The sequence below is a fragment of the Xyrauchen texanus genome, chromosome 31 (genome assembly GCF_025860055.1).
Source record: "Xyrauchen texanus isolate HMW12.3.18 chromosome 31, RBS_HiC_50CHRs, whole genome shotgun sequence".
Lineage (NCBI taxonomy): Eukaryota > Metazoa > Chordata > Actinopteri > Cypriniformes > Catostomidae > Xyrauchen > Xyrauchen texanus.
In genome coordinates, this window is record NC_068306.1 from 19,937,154 (window position 1) to 19,958,869 (window position 21,716).

The window sequence follows — 21,716 nt, forward strand, 5'->3', positions numbered from 1 at the left end:
CGGGGACATAACAATTCATTAGTTCACATGGGGAGCTATATGCCGATGGTGTTGACCATAATGGATGAGAGACAGACAATCTCATTAAACTCTGAAACAATCTGTGTTTTGGAGCTCGAATTAAGAGAATGCATTTGGAAAAGACAATAAAGAAATGAAACACTATAACAGTGTGGCACTTAAATGTATATAACTGTCTCTTGGCACAGGTCCATCTTGCCTAAAGATCATATCGCACTTACCCAGAGCTTCGGTCAGGCCATAGACCCTCTGCCTGTAGGCATCAGTCTTGTCCCATATGTAGGTGTACGCCAGGTTAGGGGAGGCATGGAACCATTTCTGGAGGAGATGGCCCTCCACTGCCACCATCAGGTGCACTTTGGCCAGGCTGAGAGGCACTATAGCTGGGGTCATGATCACCTTGAGCAGTGAGAGGTAGCCTGAGGTCCTGGAGCTCAGATAACACAGCTTAAGACCTGTGCCGGGAATCTCTACCTGGTCATGAAGGACCTGGACAGTGGGAGGAAAGATAACAAGAGTGAAACAGTCAAATGCAGGTAAAAGGCTTGGCACTAGTCTAGTTTAGTGTTTCACAACTAGTCAATTAGTTCTGCCACTGATTGACGCACTGGGTCTGCATTGACCTTTCTGGATCACAAGACGGCAAAATAAATTCTAAACATGGCGTTAACCAGAGGAAAATTCCTTTATCCATAAAATGCCACTCATCTGCACTCTCTGTCTATGATAATCTTTGCAGGACTACTAGTCGACTAAGAAAAACAAGTAGTCATACAAGCCTAGAATTTGCCATATCCAATTTCTTGCAGTCTTAAAAAATATCCCGAAGAGAAGATAAAAGAAATGCAAAGTGAGCAGTAGAGAGAAGCAGTGATTGAGAGAAATTCTGAGAACATAAGAGAGTGAAAATGAGTTCAATAGAGAAAAGGGAGAATAAAAGACCAGCTGAGTGTAAAAAGGGAAAATAAGATATTAAAGTGAAATGAAGAAGGTTGACTTTGAAAATAAATGGAGTGGAGAGAACCTATGTGAAAATTATAGAAATGAGAAATGATATGAGTGGTGTGGAATGTGACACCTGGCTCTCTGGCAGGATATGTTTCTCTGAAGGATTGGAGCTGAAGAAAGAGGACAGTGGTGAGGGCAGCAGGATGGGATCAGGCCTGGCAAAACCACTCAAGTCACAGCTGGTTGTGGTCTTCTCCATCGTCTGTAGTACCAGAGTGTCCATGGCATAAAAGTGATTCCAGGGCAGCCACACTGTCTGCTCTTGACTTAGAAATGGAGCCCGCTCGAACCGTAGAGTCAGAGCACCTCCACCGTTGGCCACTAGATCAAATCTGGAGATAACGAGCAAAAGTGTGAAGAACACAATAATAAAAACAAATTAAAGCTCATTGCTATTGTATTGGAGGTCTAAAACTTTCTTTATAACTCAGACATTAAGTGACTGTAAACACACAAAAACTATTTGAAACTACTTGAACTCCATTCTAAATTATGATAGGGAATTTCTCAGCCACCAGAAGTCCATCAGGTGAAATATCTGATCGCGCGGATTTCAAATGAGATGAGTGCATTTCTGCCCTACAAAGGCAAAACGCCGTAACATCATGTTTAGTCAAAAATGAGTTAATGTCATTTTTGGGGTATTCAAGACCTCCTTTATCATGTGAATAAATATCGTGAGTCAATTTGATTGTTTTAACGAGAAATTAAAGGGCTATGACAACCGTAACATCCAAAACCATACGAGAAACCACAGCAGAACGCCGTAACAGTTGTTAACAGTTGTTACGGCTCTTAGCCTTTGTTCCGGCACGCTGAATTTGAGTTTAAGGTGTTCTGACTTTGTTTCGCCTGGCATCAAGAGAGATGTTACGGTGCCGCTGTGATGTTACTGTACTCTGGCTTTGTCATACTGTCAAAGATTACCGCTCTTTTATTGTCACCAAACCGCGTAACATACACACGACACATCTTTGAAATAAAGTGTAGACTGCCGACTGCACGTTTGTATTATTACTCTGTGATAGCGATGTGATAGGGCGATGGTTCAGATCTGTCAATGGCAGTGACAGCCCGGAGCTAGCTAAATTTAATCTGTGTCACGTAAATTAGCGCTAACGTTGACGCTGACACTTGCCTCACATCAGATGCTGAAAACCAAATATTAAATACAGAGGCATCCTACCTTTCCATGCAATCCGATATAATCCATAGAAGATATAATCCATAGCAATGCACGTCATCTGCTGTATCCACAACAATCCATACGTGTTTGAGCCATATTTCCTTCTTGCAGGTGTTCACGTCAGATTTTACAGCTGGTTATCGCTAACGTCCGTACAAAGTAGGCTAACCTAAATAGTAAAAGTAATTCCAACTTTTTTTCGGTATACTCTGTCTATATTATCTCAGAATTAAAAAGTAGTAATCCAAGTCAAGTTCGTTGACTGAGCATCTTGAGCAGTTTGGACTTCAAAGTTTAACCCTTTAACTGTCACCCCTCCCCCTTTTTTCGCATAGACATGAAAATCACTATCCAAACTTAAATGGTTGTATTTCAAGAATGCTTTGTCATATACAGCTGAAACTCGAAAAATTAGAATATCGTGCAAAAGTTCATTAATTTCAGTAATTCAACTTAAAAGGTGAAACTAATATATTATATAGACTCATTACAAGCAAAGTAAGATATTTCAAGCCTTTATTTGATATAATTTTGATGATTATGGCTTACAGCTTATGAAAACCCCAAATTCAGAATCTCAGAAAATTAGAATATTACATGAAATCAATAAAAAAAGGATTTTAAATACAGAAATGTCGGCCCTCTGAAAAGTATAATCATGCATATGTACTCAGTACTTGGTTTGGGCCCCTTTTGCATTAATTACTGCCTCAATGCGGCATGGCATGGATGCTATCAGCCTGTGGCACTGCTGAGGTGTTATGGAAGACCAAGATGCTTCAATAGCGGCCTTCAGCTCTTCTGCATTGTTTGGTCTCATGTCTCTCATCTTTCTCTTGGCAATGCCCCATAGATTCTCTATGGGGTTCAGGTCAGGCGAGTTTGCTGGCCAATCAAGCACAGTAATACCATGGTCATTGAACCAGGTTTTGGTACTTTTGGCAGTGTGGGCAGGTGCCAAGTCCTGCTGGAAAATGAAGTCAGCATCTTCATAAAGCTTGTCTGCTGAAGGAAGCATGAAGTGCTCTAAAATGTCCCGGTAGACGGCTGCGTTGACTCTGGACTTAATAAAGCACAGTGGACCAACACCAGCCGATGACATGGCTCCCCAAACCAACACAGACTGTGGAAACTTCACACTGGACTTCAAGCATCTTATCTGTGCCGATTGTGTGCCTCTCCATTCTTCCTCCAGACTCTGGGACCTTGGTTTCCAAATGAGATGCAAAATTTGCTCTCATCAGAAAAGAGGACTTTTGACCACTGAGCAACAGACCAGTTCTTTTTTTCTTTAGCCCAGGTAAGACGCTTCTGACGTTGTTTGTTGTTCAGGAGTGGCTTGACAAGAGGAATACGACATTTGAAGCCTCAGTCCACTCCTTGTGAAGCTCCCCCACACATTTGAATGGCCTCTTTTTCTTCCACACTTTTCCCTTCCACTTAACTTTCTATTAATGTGCTTTGATACAGCACTTTGAGAACATCCAACTTCTTTGCAATTACCGTTTGAGGCTTTCCCTCCTTGTGGAGGGTGTCAATGATGGTTTTCTGCACAACTGTCAGGTCAGCAGTCTTCCCCATGATTGTGAATTCAACTGAACCAGACTGAGAGACCATTTAAAGGCTCAGGAACCCTTTGCAGGTGTTTAGCTGATTAGAGTGTGACACTTTGAGCCTACAATACTGAACCTTTTCACAATATTCTAATTTTCTGAGATTCTGAATTTGGGGTTTTCATAAGCTGTAAGCCATAATCATCAAAATTATATCAAATAAAGGCTTGAAATATCTTACTTTGCTTGTAATGAGTCTATATAATATATTAGTTTCACCTTTTAAGTTGAATTACTGAAATTAATGAACTTTTGCACGATATTCTAATTTTTCGAGTTTCACCTGTATACCTATGGACAAGTTGTGTTCCAAATTTTAGGTTGATATCTCAAAAAATTAGCTTTCAGTAAGATTTTATTTGGGCGCAGTAAAAAACTTGGAATGAGCAGTCTCTAATCTCTAATGTATTGGTCTAATGTTTAATTAATTATTACTCTATATCTTGCATTTAAATACATATACCTTTGTATTCAATTATAATTAAATTATCTTTATTATGAAAATATGTATTGTATTTATTCATACTGTACATACTGTACTGCAAAGTAACTTATCTGTTATACTGTTTAACTGTGTTAGTGTTGGCGCACTATCCTGATCATTATAGCACTAAATAGGAACAACCAAAGGTCTTCTATATAATTTAAAACAAATACCATGATGACTAGACCTTGGTTAGGTGTTCTTATAATGGATGTAAGTATGGTGAACAGCAAGTAAATATTGATTATATGTCAGTTACGGCCTTTTGCCTTTGCATGACTCCTGATTTTTGGCACATGATACAAAGGCAGAGTACATTAACTGCCAAACAAGGGTCAAAGGTCAATTTTGAGCTCAAGATTTTTTGCATACAAACATTTCTTCTGTATAGCAACTAGTTGTGAAATTTTGGGAGTCCTACCTATAATACTTTTGTCTGGACAAAACAGAAATTTTAAAGTCATTTTTCTCAGTTTCACACTCTAGTGAGTTAAGGTCTTTTGCTTTTGCAGGGCAGATTTCACCGTGCTAAGTTATTTGTGACCAAGCTTTAATAGGCCAAAACACATTCTTGATTTCCAGTGAGATGAGTGCATTTCACCATGCTAAGTTATTTGTGACCAAGCCTTAATAGGCCAAAACACATTCTTGTGTTAAAAAAAGTGCGGAGCCCCGCAGGACTGTGTTCTCAGCCCACTCATGTATTCCATGTATACACATGACTGTGTGGCAACACATAGCTCCAATGCCATCATTAAGTTTGCTGACGATACGACGGTGGTAGGTCTGATCACTGACAATGATAAAGCAGCCTACAGAGAGGAGGTGCACACTCTGACACGCTGGTGTCAGGAGCACAACCTCTCCCTCAACGTCAGTAAAACCAAAGAGCTTGTAGTGGACTTCAGGAAGAAAGACAGAGAACACAGCCCCATCACCATTAATAGAGCACCTGTGGAGAGAGTCAGCAGCTTCAAGTTCCTCGTGTCCACATTACTGAGGAACTCACATGGTCCGTCCACACTGAGGCCGTTGTGAAGAAGGCTCACCAATGCCCCTTCTTCCTGAGACGGCTGAGGAAGTTTGGAATGAACAACCACATCCTCACACGGTTCTACACCAGTACTGTAGAGAGCATCCCGACTGGCTGCATCACTGTCTGGTACGGCAATAGCACCGCTCACAACCTCAAAGCCCTGCAAAGGGTGGTGCAAACTGCCAGACACATCATCGGAGGTGAGCTTCCCTCCCTCCAGGACATCTATAACAGGCGGTGTGTGAAAAAGCTCGGAGGATCATCAGAGACTCCAGCCACCCGAGTCATGGGCTGCTCTCACTGCTACCATCAGGCAGGCGGTATCGCAGCATCAGGACCAGCCGACTACATGACAGCTTCTTTCCCCAAGCAATCAGACTTTTGAACACTTGATCTCCCACAATCAATAATCAGCACTGCACTTTATTAATCTTATATCTCACACTGGACTGTCAAATATATTCTCCACAATACATCTACTGTATATATATATATATATATATAGATATATATATATATATATATATATATATATATATATATATTGTTATTGTATGTGTAGTCTATATTGTGTGTATTGTTTACTGTACATTGTATATTATTATTGTGTTGTGTAAGTATGTGTACATTTGATATGTAAATTTTGTTGTGTAAATATGTTTATTGTAATTAGTATATGTCTCGTCACTGTTATAACTGCTATGTTGCTCGGAACTGAACACAAGACTTTCACCTACTGTTGCACTTGTGTATATGGTCGTGTGACAATAAAGTGATTTGATCTGATTTGATTTGAAAAGCTAGATGCATCACAACCAATGAAACAGAATGGTGTCTCGAGCTGCATTTTTTAAGTTAAAGCTATTTTCACTTGACACAGTGTCTTAGAAACATTTTCTCTTGAGCGAACCGTTGAAAAAAGTGAGACGTGTGAAAGATTGCCATTTAGCACAAAAGAAACAAATACTGTGCAGACGAATGCCAGAATTTGTTTGGTTTAAAAAAAAAAAAAATTAATTTCCATTTGTCAAAATACAAAAAATATCACACTTCAAAGGCTATTTACACATGCAAACTTCAAAAAGAAACAATAACTCTAGAACTGTCCCCTTCTTCAATACAATTCAAAACTTAATGATCAGGCATGTAATTTGTTTGTAATTGACTAGTGCATTAGGAGGCTAAATGAAAATGTTTTTCTTAATAAGTCAAAAAATGTCTCATACAGATACAAAATATAAAATGACATAACTTGATTGTCTTGAGTTTATACATTAAAAATATTCAAAAGTATGCAATCTTAAAGGGATAGTTCACCCCAAAATGAAAATTCTCTCATGATTTACTCACCCTCCTGGCATCCCAGATGTGTATAATTTTCATTCTTCTGCAGAATACAAATAAAGATTTTTTAGAAGAATATTTCAGCTCTGCAGGTCTATAAATAATCCATATAAAGGGAGCATAAAAGTAATCCATATGACTCCAGTGGTTAAATTCACAACTTCTAAAGCAATATGATAGGTGTGGATGAGAAACAGATCAATATTTAAGTCATTTTATTTTTCATAAATTCTCCTTCCTGCCCAGTGGAGGGCGGTATTCATGAAGAATGTGAATCAACAAAAACAGAAGAAGCAGAAAGTGAAAGAAAAAGGACTTGAATATTGATCTGCTCTCACCCACACCTATCATATTGGAGTACTTTTATATTTCCCTTACAGTATGTAGATTTTGGTGCTTCAAATTGTGGCACCCGTTCACTTGCATTGTATGGATCAACAGAGATATTCTTCTAAAAATCTTTTATTGTGTTCAGCATATGAAAGAAATTCTTACACATCTGGGATGGCATGAGGGTGAGTAAATCATGAGAGAATTTTCATTTTTGGGTGAACTAACCCTGCAAGCATTAAAAAAATAAATAAAAAAGGTATATTTTAAATATGCAGAATACATCTTGAACCTATTATGAAATTATGTCTCTAAAGACTATCTTAACATAAGATAAAAAAAAAGTTTTGACACTCACTTGCCATCTTGTCGGGTCATGGTATAACCATAGTGAGGAAACTTCACAAAGGTTACATTGACACCCACCAGAGGAGTTCCATCTGAGGTCAAAACTTGTCCTCGAATCAGAGATGCCAGGCTTCACACACACACACACACACACACACACACACACACACACACACACACACACACACACACACACACACACACACACACACACACACACACACACACACACTTATATGAGAGCACCATCTTCAGACACAAATTCTAGTAATGAATCATGTCATGCATATGTACATCTCAGCACTAGCCTGTTACCTGGCATTGAAAGGGTTGATTCCTGGGATGCTGTGAGTGCTGTCTTTACCCACAAGCATCTTGATTCTGTCATAGAAGGAGGGCACTTTCTGGACCACTGACTGGCTCTGCTGAATGACCTGGAGCGGGTCACGTGATCCACGGCACAGAGGATTGGTCAGACAAGAGCTCTGCGTGCAGCAGTCCGGATCCATGCAGTCCACCAGGCCATCTGAGTGGAACGAATGTTATGGCCTGGCATGAGTATTAGCAGGTGGTATGCATTAGCAGTGTGACATGTATTTATTTTTTATTGAAGCATAAAAACAACACACCCACAAACACACACACACACACAAACACACAATTCTTTTGGTTTAGGATCGACAGATGGTTTAAGGAGACTTTTGAAGTCTCTCAGTTTACCTGCTATCTTATTCTCAAAGCGTGTACTTCTGTTGAACCCTTCTCAGTTCAAAATCCAGTGATACTTTGATGTCAATACAGGGAGCAAAATAATACAAAACCATAATAAGCTCAAAAGCAGAACTTCATATCTTTACGGAAATGAAAATGAAAAAGTCTATTTATTTATGCCCATGCGGTAATGAGCTCGGTTGACAGAAGTGAAGTAGATCCTTGAATTGAACAATGCTCAAGTTTATCTCTCTCTCTCTCTCACAGTTTCACTTTTAGAGAACTCACATCAAAGCCATAGAGGGCATCACTCACGCCCTGGAGAGCTTCCCCTCCTGTTTCATCTTTCTCTCTTTCTTTCTTCTTTTATTTTCTACATCTCACTCTGTGCAATACACACACACACACACCATTTAATTAAATTAATTGAAGTACTGGACATATGTGGATAACACACAACGTCACAATCTTCAGAATTTTTTATCTGTACAAACTATAAATACTATCCCCTAATCCTACCCCTCACAAAAAACTTTCTGTATTTTTACATTTTCAGAAAAACATAATTTAGTATGTTTAAGTGACTTGAATTATGTAGACACTAGACATGTCCTCATAAACCACATTTATAGCATAATACCCTAGTAATTACCAGTTTGTAACTTAAAATGTTTTCCCTCATAAATCACCCAAACACGGCCACACACACACACACACACACACACACACACACACACACACACACACACACACACACACACACACACACACACACACACACACACACACACACACACACTTTCAACCCTTCACCCTAAATGGATGGCTCTTGATCCGAAACAAACACACAAGTGTCTGTTGCCAGAGACTCTGTCTTGTTTTAACTTGTGGTCTCTGATCTCTGAGTCTTCTGTGAAGCAACCTCCAAACAAACATTGAGCAAAAGGGAGAGCAGAAAGAGAAGGAAAAAAGCAGAAAGTTGCATGGTTTGAAGTTGAAAATGGTGTTCTTTATCTGTGCCGTCCTTGTTTGGCTCTTGGAAGGTCAGACTAAACATTGATTGCAATAGTACACAGAGGGATGCATGGGTGAGAATATCCCAAGTTTTTTGGGAAATTACCCGTAAAATGCAATGGTGGATGGTAAAAAACATTTTTACCTCGTTTCTGTACTTGCATATTCATTTTGAGAAACTGCAAATGTCTTGAGCTGCTCTGGACTCAGATCTTATCATCAATTGCCACAGATCAAAATGGAGATGGAGAAGAGACCAGTGATATACACTGGCAGCCAAAAGTTTGGATTAATGTAAACAGCACCATCACTATTTCAAAAAAGTAATTTCTGATCAAATCTAGACAGACCCCATTTCTAGTACCCATCACTCCAACACCTTAACCTTGAGTAATCATGCTAAATTGCAAATTTGGTACTTGAAAATCACTTGCCATTATATCAAACACTTCTGAAAGCTATTCGGAAGCTTAACATTGTTTTTGTGTTTGAGTTGCCACAGAATGCAATAGACTGGCATGACTTAAGGTCAATATTAGATCACAAATTGCAAAAACAGAGACAGCTTTCTCTAGAAACTCATCAGTCATTCATTGTTTTGAGGAACGAAGGCTTGAAATTGCCAACAAACTGAAAATTTCATACAAAGGTATACACTACAGTCTTCAAAGACAAATGACAACTGGCTCAAACAAGGACAGAAAGAGATGTGGCAGACCAGATGTACAACTAAACAAGAGGATATGTACATCAGAGTCTCTAGTTTGAGAAACAAATGTCATGTTATTAATGTCCTGACTATAAATTGTGATCAGTTGAATGCCACTTTAGTGAATAAAAGTACCAATTTCTTTCCATAAGAGCAAAATGTACACATTATTCCAAACTTTTGGCCACCAGTGTATATATATCCACAATACTAGCAATCTCTTCTTTTTGTGAATGGGAGATAACAGCAAGGCATCGATTCAATTAAAGGATGACAGGCAACTGGTAGGGAGATGGATAAGGTGAGTGTAAAGGATACTACTGAAAAATTATATTCAGAGAAATAAGTTAAACCTCTAGTCCGTCTTTCACATGCCTCTCTTTCTAAGATCTTGTTTCACTCTAAAATGAAAGAAAGAGAAAGAGCAGTGAATATAAGAAGCTTCTTTTAAATGTTCTAGGAGAGAATGCGTCATTTCGGAAAATCTTCAAAGGATCCATATATCATGATCCATATCTTTTGACAGGTAAATGTATTATGTAAACATCCACTCATCAGGCAGCAGCTCAATTTCTCTTCAGAATTTTGCTCTTCAAGTTCTACTTGGATTTGCCATTTGGATTGGCCACAATACTGCAATATAACTGCTTGAGGAAGAAGAGTTTGTGCTTGACTTCATAATCGTTGTGGTATTCTGTGTTTGATTTCATCACATTCCGGTTGGCTTGTCCTTCAGCTTATTTGCCAATACGCCTTGCAAACAAGTTGACGGGATCATTTATTATACATCTCAAGACTAGCATTGCTAGTAGGTACCTGGGCCGCTTCGGCTTGCTTGAGGACCATGTGGAGAAAAGAAAGTTTCCTCTCAGACTCATGCTAACTGCTAGTTCTGTGGCAGCTTCGGCTTGCTCGCTATGAAGGAGATTGTGCTATCTACAGGGACATTTACACTCGGTGGACCTGAGTACTACCATGCATAAAGCATGTCGCATTTAAGGCCTTGCCAAAATGCATGTGGGAACAATATAGAGAGTAAAGACTCAAATCGTGTTTCTGCTTTATGTCACGGACTGGAGCACGCACGTGTGGCACTACAGGACCTGGTTTCGTGCCCGGACTGCTACCACTTAGATTTGCGAACCCTGCAGAAGCGATGCGAGTCATTCGGGTTTTGAGTTTTGTTTATGAGTTCATGTGTTTTGAGCCATCTGATTGTCCTGGATCAGACCTACTCCTTTGGGACTTGGTGATGCTGGAAGAGGTCGAGGCTCAATAATGACTCAGAGGAGGATGGTGAATGGAAAAAGGACTTCCTCCCCAGTGCTCAGCCTGCCATTCAGAAGGACCTGTTCACAGCCAGCATCCTATTTGTCACAGTTTGCCATCGCGCGGTTAACCGCTTAGGTGTGGAATGGTCTGTGGCTCCCCTGATACAGGCTGCCAACAGACTGGATGGAAACTTTCTTCCTCAATCCTCATCCTCTTCTAAAACAACCATCCCAGCATTTGAGGACTGTCTGCTTGACATGATGAAAATGTGAGGTAAACCCTTTTCTGAGTGCCTGTAGCAGGGTTAAATGCATTTTTGGACCGGTAGGATGCTGTGAACAGAGGCTTTTTTGATTGCCCTAAAGTGAAACAGTCTCTAGGGCACCTATTTGGCCCTTGAGACGAATTTGAGGTTGAATTCAGTGCCTCAACTGCCCCACAGTCAGCCAAGGGTCTCAGCCCAGCTTCTTGTTAGAATCTACCTAAAGTCCCAGGCACAAGTAGTTATAGCTCAGAACTCAGTTTCTCTACTGCTTGTGTATGTGGCTGAGCTGCAGGCTGATGTGGGCACCGCTATTGAGGAGGGTAAGCTGGTTAAGGACTTATAGACCAAAATATACATGGCTATGGACTTCAACCAAGTGGTGAGTCATGCCATGGGCTTGACTGTGGAAGCTCAACGGCATCTATGGCTTAACCTCTCCAAGACAATGGATAAAAACCATCTATTGTTCCTTGACGCTCTTGTGTCTCCCAAATGCTTTTTGGCTCAGCGGTGGCAGCTAGGCACACTCGTTGTGAGTAAGAAGAAAGAGAACAAGGCTTTATAGCTGTCTTTTGCTCCGCAAAAAAACTCAGGTGCCAGCAGCTGTTTCTCAATTTCGTCCCGGGCCGCAAAGTGCTTTGGCATGCCCACCCCCTCGCTGGGCACCTCCTAAATGCACACAGCCCGTCCGCCCAAGCATGCTCATAATGCTTCTGCCCCACAAGGAGCTTGGGAGAGGAGACATCATCCTCCTGCACCGGAGAAATCCCAGGGACACAACCACCCAGTGAAAAAAGAAGAAGCAGGGGTAGCTATGTGCTTGCCCTGCAATCCCCTGAGAGGAGTGAGTTCACCCTGCCTCCCCTCGTTCAAAGTTATCCCCATTTGTAGTGAGGGATCTGTTGAAAACAAGAGTTTAGAGAAATTCCAAGAGTGTGTTCTCACTGCACCAGGGCAGTCAATTCTATGTTCATGTCACACAAGCACTCTAACAAGCAAAAAATAATAAAGGCCAAAAGCCCTGTTCAACCACTGCCCCAATAAATGTTTGCATCACCTCCAGCGTTCCGGGGCATGCTGCAGTCAAGGGTAATAGAGAGCTTGGCGCATGCCCTACGAGACAAGATTATCTCTCTGCTGTCAAAACGGGATCTCAGAATAGTCCCGCAGGAAGAGGAACAGTCAGTGTTTAACAGCCGATATTTTCTGATTTCTGATAAAGATGAGGGGTTATGTCCAATTCTGGATTTGAGGGCCCTGAATGCTTACATAAGGAAATATTCATTCAGAATTCTGATGCCCTGCCAGATGTTACAGTCAATCCGAATGGGAGATTGGTTTACGAAAATATGTCAACTCACGAACCGTGCAGGAAGTTCCTTCATTTTGCCATCAAAGGCCAGGGCTTCATATTTTTAGTTACGCCATTTGGCCTGACTTTGGCCCCAAGAGTGTTCATGAAAATAGCTGAAGCCGCGATTGCCCCTTTAAGGGCAATGGTACAACATGTGAGGGAACACATGTTAATGTTATAATCAACTATCAGAAAAGTGTATTTACTTTGACTCCGAGTATAGATTTCCTGGGGCTCACTTGGAACTCACATTCAGTCACATTCAAAGCAAAGGTGTGGGACGGAAGGGCAAAAGCATTTCACCAATGCCTCATGCGCTTTCATCCCAAAGCAAAAACTTATTTTCATTTGTGCCTGCGTCTGCTCGGACTGATGGCATCTATGATTACCATCATTCCACTGGGATGTTCATTTATGAGAAACGTTTAGAGATGGGTACATTCTTTGAACCTGGACACGAAGCAGGGTGCGCACAGTAACACGACTATTCTAATCTCTTGTGCATACCTCAGAGCACTTCAGGTGTGGAGGGATCCAGCAAGGGGCATGCCGATTACAACTCGCAAGGACATTACAACTGACGCATCCCTCACAGATTGGGAAGCGTTGCTGGAAGGGCGTTCAGCGAGTGGCACATGGTCAACTCTTTGGAGTCAGTACCATATATATTTTCTGGAGTTACTCACTGTGTACCTTACCCTAAAGCACATTCTATTTTTCATTCATGGACAACATGTTTTAGTGAGAATGGACAATACTACGGTAGTGTCTTACATAAATTGCCAAGCGCTTTCATCAGATGGCCCATGTAATTATAATGTGGGCAGACAATCCCCTGAGCTCATTGAGGGCAATGCATATTCCCGGGCACCTGAATTCAGGGTCAGATCTGTTGTCCAGGACCTCACTTTCCAACCAGGAATGGACAGTGCATCCTCAGGTGATATAGATGATTTGGGCATGGTTTGGCAGGTACCTGCCGTAGATCTGTTCACATCACATTAAAAAGCGCAGTAGGAAATGTTCTTCTCAAGTCACGATCGAGATGTGCCCTTGGGGATAGATGCGCTGGCTCACCAGTGACCAAATATACTACTTTATGCATTCCCTCCTGCACACCTCATTCTTCATATCTTAGCGAGGGTGTGCGAACAAGGGTTAATGATTTTATTGGTGGCACTGTGGTGGTACAATCAGCCATGGCTCGCAGAAAAATTCAGAATGCTGGAGGGGGGAACCCTGGAGCCTCCCGACACACACAGAGACCTCCTATCACAGGCATGGGGACAGATATTTTGCCCGGACCCAACCATTTGGAAAGCCTTTCTCCTGAGAGGAATAAACTGCACGAGGTAGGTTTACCTCAAAATGTTATTGAAACCATTCAAAGTGCAAGGGCTTTCTCCACTAGATCCTTTAATGGCACTAAGTGGAATGTGTTTGATGTAAATGTGTTACAGACGCAATGTTATTTCATATCAGTGTTAAATTTGTGAACATTAATTTTTTTTTGCAAGAATTGTTTGAACAAAGCAAAGCACATTCCACATTGAAGGTTTATTTGTCTGCATTATCAGCCTGTCATGTGGGCTTTGATGGGGCATCCACTTGCGTGTTGTTTTTAAAAAGGGGTTCGTTGGCTTTGGCCGACTCCTAAATCAGTGTTTCCGTCATGGGACTTGACAGTTATTTTGAATTCTTTGTGTGAAGAACAGTTCGAGCCACTGTATGAGTGGATATTAAGATCTTGTCTTACAAGACAGATCTCTTACTCACACTCGCCTCAGCAAAGCACGTTGGGGAACTTTATGCACTGTCGGTGCATCTGTCATGTACTGAGTTCAGTGCTGATGGATCTGAAGTCATTTGATGCCCAAACACTGCTTTTATACCTAAAGTTCCTAAGGCTTATGCATATTCATCTTTTTGACTGTCGTTATTCTGCCTACCTCCCTCTTCATCGGCGGACTGCCAGAGATTGCATGCTCTTTGCCCTTTTTGCACCATGTGTATTTAAATGGACAAGACCAAGGATTTTAGACATTTTACAAACAAACAATTGTTTGTATGTTTTTCCAAGCCAGTTAAAGGCTGTGCTTTAACTAAGCAGCGCCTTTCGTATTTTTTAGTCAGCCATTACTCATTACATTACACATTACATTACTTAGTCAGCCATTCCCATTGTGCAGGGAAAGAACTTTCACATCTTGTTATATCTCATTCCACCAGGGATGTGGTGCCTTCCTGGGCCTTATTTAAAGGTTTTTCTGTTGAGGATATCTGCACAGCCGCAAGCTGGGCCTCTTTACACACTTTTGTCAAGTATTATAGCCGTGATGTAACCATGCCTAATGTGGCTCATGCTGTTCTAGGGGCAGGAAGTTCGATTTTGGAGATGGATGAATAATGTATACTGTATTAAGGGGTGTTTAAACATCTCCCATAGAGTGGTCTGTGTCGAAACGACTTGACTGAAAGAGAATGTCCGGTTACCTGGTGTAACATCGATTCTCTGAAGGAAAGGAGGGAGAGACATTCAAGAGCAGTCACGTGAGAGCGCACCTTTCCATAGAGTGGTCTGTGTCTCACTCCTTTCTTTCAGAGAACTGAGGTTACACCATGTAACCGGACGATTTCTATAACTTTTCAAATTATTCTGCGGACTTCTGCATGCATAGATTGCGTGTGAGCCCGGTCATCAATTCTGCACTATTCTTCAAGTTTTGACAAGTGAAATACACTTGAGAACAATTAAATTTTTCACAATTTAAGATTTATCCCTCCTCACCTCCTTCATTGTCTTTTTTGTCATTGCAGGAGGTCTCCATGGCAACGCTGCAGCCTGGGCCTCTCCAGCCAGTGTGACACTCACAGTGCCAGCTGTTCTGACCCATGACACACTGCCCGTTCCCATTGCACAGCCCTGGACACCCGTCTGAGGGAGAAGAGGGAGACAGAGGTCAATCAATCATGTGATTATATTGGATTTGCACTGAATTAGTTGATGCCCCTCAGAAATAATGAAAAATATATCTTGTCAATCAAAATAATGTACACTATGACAAACACTGGTCAAACACCAAAGACTGAAGAGACAACAAGTAAATCTTTCAGAAAATCAAGTAGGTTTTGCTTGTGTTGCATCATAGTTGAATTATCAAAGGCCTCTGGGCCCATTTTTAGTTTATTTTTGCATTACTGCCTGTTGGCAGGTGAGTTCCGCATCCAGACATTTGCCACACTACAGAATTCATCAGCTGCAATTGTCTGAAAAAAAAATGACATGAAAATGGTGGCAGAGGGGAAAACTGTGCTGATTAGCACTGAAACATGCATACTAACACAAAAACACACAAAACCAGAGCAGTTTCAATTAGTATTCTTCCTATGGCTATACTCCAGACCTTAAAAGCCATTTGATATTCTTGTAGCTGGAATCACAGGGTGAGGAGTCGGACCATGCGTCCTTTGTTCTGAATGCAATTATAAACGAACAACACCGCACACATATACACACGCATATGCACAAATATTTTTATTTATATGCACTGATGCAAGCATGAGCAAATCACACTAGGCCAACCAACAGAAACAACAGCGAAAAGTCTTTGAATGTCATTGTGACCTAAGAGAGTCATGGAACTAAGGCAGTCTAATTAGCTCAATGCTTCAAAACAGGTTATAGGGATTGTTCACCCAAAAATGACAATTCTCACCTTAATGTCATTCCAAACTGGATGATTTTCTTTCCTCCATGGAACACAAAATTATAAGGCAGAATGTTCACATTGCTCTTTCACATACAATGAAAATTTTTTTGATCAGGGACAGATAAGCTTAAAAAAAAAAGGACAACTAAAACAACATAAGTGGTTGGTATAATATATTCCAAGTCTTCTGAAGCCATAGGATTGCTTTGTATGAGGAACATACTGAAATTTAAGTCGCTATTCACTTAAAACATAGCTCTCAAATCTCATTCGTGTTCATTCAAATTTAAGTCTGTATGGACTTCGATTATGGTTCTTTGTTAATTTTTGGAGTTTGACAGCCCGTCTCCTTTCATTTTCAATTTATGGACTAGTAGAGGTCTGCGCGGGACTGTTTTTTTTCATCCCACTACCGTCTGCTCCCACAAGTTTCTATCCCAAAACCAAACGCTCCAGCAGAATTTTGCTCCATGCTTTCCTGTTCTCTCCCCGAAGTGATTTTTTTTCGGACTGCACCCGTAACCCCGCATTTGTTTTCCACATTGAGAAAAAGCCATTCATATAGACAATAAGTGTACACAAAGAACATTTAATTTTTTCTGCATGCATATGCTCTTCTCTGACTGCACGCTCCCACACACAACTCATTGGAAGTACCGTCCATTCCCGTCTTCAACTCTGAAATTTAGTCCCACGCCGTGAGAAATCTAACCGGGTCCCACGGGTCCTGTGGGAGTTCCGCGTGGGCATTCTTTAAAATTTCTCCTTTGGAATGACATTGGGGTGAGTACATTTTCATTTTTGCATGAACCATTTCTTTAACAGTGTGTGTGTTTACCAATGGTGCAGTGTTCTCCATTCCAGCCCTGCTCACACTGGCACTTGCCATCCCTGCAGGTTCCGTGTTTCACACACTGTGGGTTACACAGTCTCTGGTCACAACTTGCACCTGTCCAGCCCTCCTCACAGTGGCAAATGCCCCCTAAACACATGCCGTGGCTCCCGCAATCTGCTGAACACACCTCTGGAAAGAGAGAGGGAAGGTTAAAGAGAGACTGTGTATAACTTTAACTTAATATTTATAATTGTACTTTACTTTGTACTGTTTAGTGTTCTGCAACAGCTACAACTGCAAATGATTTGGTGATGTGATGATGAGAAAAACATAGAATGATAAATGGATGGAGTAGATGGATAGAAATGATTGTCAAATAGTTGACATATTAAAGCACAGTTTGAGAAGAAAGGAAGAGAGAAGTAAAGTGAAAATTGATGGGAACACACCTGTGGAGCAGTCAGGGCCCATCCAGTTGGGGTCACAGCTGCAGAGGCCTGTGTCAGGACTGTAGGATCCATGGCCATTGCACTGATCCGGACACTGGGCTCTGAACACATCACATAATGGCCCAGACCAACCCGGCTTGCAGTGACACTGATTGGACACACAGCTGCCATGCCCAGAGCATGTGGGGTCAAGACAATCCACTGGAGAAAGAAAGAGAGAGAGTGTGAAATTAATTTCACTCATTCTACTCGAATCTCTTTTACATTTTTCCTTTTTTTCTCATCTTTCACTTTTCTCTCCTAAACTCACCTCTGGGCTCTCTCCACTTTCAGAAAGCAGCAGCTGTTTGTATGAACATGCGCTCAGAGATTTCTGGCCAATTTCTTAAAAGCCTGATCAATAAACTGGATTTCAACACTTTAATAAAGTTTATTATATATGCACCAGCACACTTTTATAACCAAAGCTTGGTGCAGTGCAGATACTTGATAACTGAGATTCTCATAGGAAGAGGTTTTTCTCAGTGAGCTCTATCAGTCAACTTCCGTGAGTGTGTGTGTATTGAGTTTTGAAAAAACATTTGATACCAATGGAGATATCTAGAGTGCAGGATGGACAATGTTCATTTTGTACAGTGGCTCCAAAAAGTATTCAGACACTTTTGGACACTCTTAAGGCCATTGCACACTGAGTCCGAAATTCGCATCCGAAATTTTCGCACGTTAAAAAAAAAATTCGACCTCACGTTATTTCAATCACGCTTGCACACTGCCTCCGAAACTTTCGTCCGTAATAAAAAAATTTGGATCGGGTTCGATTTTCTGCGTTTTTCGCATCCACAGCCAGCATTTTGAGAGGTTTTTTGACAAATCGGAGCCACCGTACAAGTGACCGGCAAAATCCAGAATGGCGTCTGACAAGTTGATACACTTCGTCTCGCAGCACAAAGTACTGTATGAAAAACAAAATGCGGATTACAAAAACACTGAATATGCGCAGTCCTTTCAGTTTCGGTTTTCAATTCGATCAAGTGTATGTTCTCGCGATCGGAATAGAAAAGGAATAAACCTCCCCTTTCAATCAGATCGAAATTTCGGATCGATTTAGGTGTGATTGAGCAGCCAATTCGATTACTATTGTATTATTAGGGTACAAAATATAACCTGTATACAGCTGATCTGTCTGCCCAGCGCTTCGCGGCTGTGTGTGTGTGTGTGTGTGTGTGTGTGTGTGTGTGTGTGTGTGTGTGTGTGTGTGTGTGTGTGTGTGATAGCTACCTTAGACATACTGCCAGTCTCTGTTCAGGATCGATTGGCTCACGGAAATTTGTAGTCTTCTTTTTAATGTGTGGCTCCAGTATCGCTAGCAAAGCATCAAACTTTTCCACAGACATTCTGATTCTGAGGTAAATTTTGAATCGCTCGGGATAATTTCGCAACTCCTTGATAAGGAGCTGAAACTCTCCTTCCTCTCGGCGCAATCTCAGGATTGGATGGACCCAATATTTCCTCTTTCTTTTTCTCTTTTAAAGAAGAGAGAGGGCAACAAAATCATCCTCACTGCTTGACGAATCCATTTTGTATTTTTTGCGTTTTTTTTCCGCAAAGGTTTAATAAATACGCATCGGACTCAGTGTGCAAGGTTTCTGTGCGTGACGAATTTTTAGGCTGATGAACACGAAAAAACGCATACGAAAATTTCGGACTCAGTGTGCAATGGCCTTTAGTCACACTTAAAAATGTCTGAGATTAAATTTTTCATGCTTAAAAATGTCACTGCATTACAGGGGCGTTGCTAGGATCTTGATACATTGGGGGCTTAGCCCAGTCCCCCCCACCCACCCCCGCCTGCCCGCCCGCTTTTGGTAACTACTTCTTCTACTCATAGGCACATAATAATAAGCAATAATAATATAAATGGGGGGTCTGGGGGGACCTCCCCCAGGAAATGTTGGCCATTAAACACTTCATTTCCTGCATTCAGGTGCATTTTTTTAGCATTTTAAATGATAGGTAAAAAGATAGAATGCTTTATTTGTAGAACTGTAACAGCTATTCACAGAAACACAAATAAATAATACATGAATATTAAATAATTAATAATGTATCCTGAATTTTACTTGTAACATTGGATAATGGGAAAAGGTAGAGGTGACTTGTTGAGTCAGTGACATGAATCTAATTATCTATTAATCTAACCAAATTAACCTCAAAAACATGAAGTTTAGTACTGTTTTCCGAGCTCACTCACTTTGGGATTGTAGCCGAGGCCGTTTGCTGGCCTCAGGAGGTGGAGGACTGCCGTATTGACGGCGCTTAAAAAATTGCCGGATATCCATTTTTACATTAGACGTTTGGGCTAGTGAGTGACGGATGAATCTTGATGCAGTCTGCTGCTTCCTGCTGATTGGTCAACAAGACAGCACGCTGTATATAGCTGGTAGTAGTCAATATCGATGCACGCAGCATGGAGCGCATTATGAAAGACTTCGTCTTAGGTTTAAACAACCTATGAAACTATTAATGAACAATATGAAACTAAAACGACATAAGCTTAATTTAAAATGGCTTAGGAACTATCTATTTAGAGGTGGATAAACGCAATTTAGAGGTGGATAAACCCACTTTGGAGGTGGGTAAACGCTATTTCCGAATTTTGGGAGGTGTGTAAACGGCGTTTATGTGCGTTTAGCCTCCACTACATCCCTGAATAACGTTAATTTACACATCGTGTTTCAATCGCCAAATCAGATGTATAGGCTACTTCATCTACATTCCTCACGAGAAACGGATTATGGCTCACAAAATGGATTAGCTATAGGCGAAATAGTAAGGTCCCACGTACTTTATATATACAGTACATGTTCTGCATTAATACCACAGTGAGTAACTTACAGGGCTAGTAAGTTAGACCAGGGTTTGCTTAAGAGCCTTCACCGACCTGAGCTTAATGATGAGGGAACGCGCCAGTAGATAACTCTTCTTGCCTCCCTCAGTATCGTTCATGACTCCTTATTTTACTTTTTAAAAGTGTCTAATGTCCATAATAGCTACCACCAGAAGCCACAAACAACAATGACAGTCAAGCCCTAAAGCTGTAAGTTAACCGATGACTCTTTCAGGCTCTCTCCTCTGGTGCGCACTCTAAATACAAGCATTCTGTAACCATAGTAACTTTGATCTGCTTGAACACATTTTAATCGTCTTTAATACATGATTCGAAGGATAGATTAAAAGACCGGTACATTTTTTAAATAAATACAAAATTATTAAAAAATAATAATAATTATCAATAAATTCAATTTTTTGAGATCCGGGGCTATAAAAAAAACATCCGGGGCTGAAGCCCCGGATGCCCATGTCTAACGACGCGCCTGCTGCATTAGATATAAAATATCATACCAAGTGGCATATCAAGGTAATTTATAGTCTGAAATCAGTACCTCTCAAGTTTACACAGGTGACAGGTAGCAGAGTAACTGCAGGTGAAGTTGATCACTTTATTTATGGACTTGTTTCCTAAATTTTAACTAAGTTTTGGGGCAAATAAATATCAGTCTCATTCTCTCTCCGTTCCTTTGAATTTGATGCATCTGTAAACACATGATCATGAGTTGAGCTCTCTTTGAACTGTTGACACACTTCTTACCTTCCTTGCAGGATTCGCCACGGTAACCTGCTTCACAGGTGCAGCTGCCTTGAGCGCAGCTCCCGTGACCACTGCAGTTGGGATCGATGCACTGGCCCTGAGGCACGTCACACTCCATTCCCTTCCAGCCACTGTAGCATATGCACAAACCCTTGCTGTACTGTCCGTTCCCGCTGCAGAGCACAGGACAAGCCACTGCAACGGAGACGAATGAAAGGATGCAGGCAGGAAAACAAATGAGGGAGAAAAGGGAAGGACAGAACAGGACGACGTTCGAGAGGAATTAGTGAAAACTAGCTTCATTAAGAGGAGTTCAGAATGAAATGAAAGATAAGTGAAAAATATGGGATAAAGTTAATCTAAACAATACCACTGAAT

At 41.0% G+C, this 21,716-nt stretch overlaps 1 protein-coding gene across 1 annotated transcript in view; it reads right to left on the reverse strand.

Annotated features, from left to right (window-relative positions):
- Window positions 1–21,716, reverse strand: part of tenm2b (teneurin transmembrane protein 2b) — a 148,961-nt gene that overhangs the window by 27,942 nt on the left and 99,303 nt on the right. Inside the window, exons 9-16 of the mRNA XM_052099838.1 lie at window positions 21,339–21,533; window positions 17,690–17,890; window positions 17,244–17,429; window positions 15,484–15,630; window positions 7,686–7,896; window positions 7,381–7,500; window positions 1,100–1,361; window positions 243–510 (exon numbers count right to left, since the gene is read on the reverse strand). Coding sequence (XP_051955798.1) covers window positions 243–510; window positions 1,100–1,361; window positions 7,381–7,500; window positions 7,686–7,896; window positions 15,484–15,630; window positions 17,244–17,429; window positions 17,690–17,890; window positions 21,339–21,533 — 1,590 coding nt within the window. The remainder of the gene's footprint in view (window positions 1–242; window positions 511–1,099; window positions 1,362–7,380; window positions 7,501–7,685; window positions 7,897–15,483; window positions 15,631–17,243; window positions 17,430–17,689; window positions 17,891–21,338; window positions 21,534–21,716) is intronic.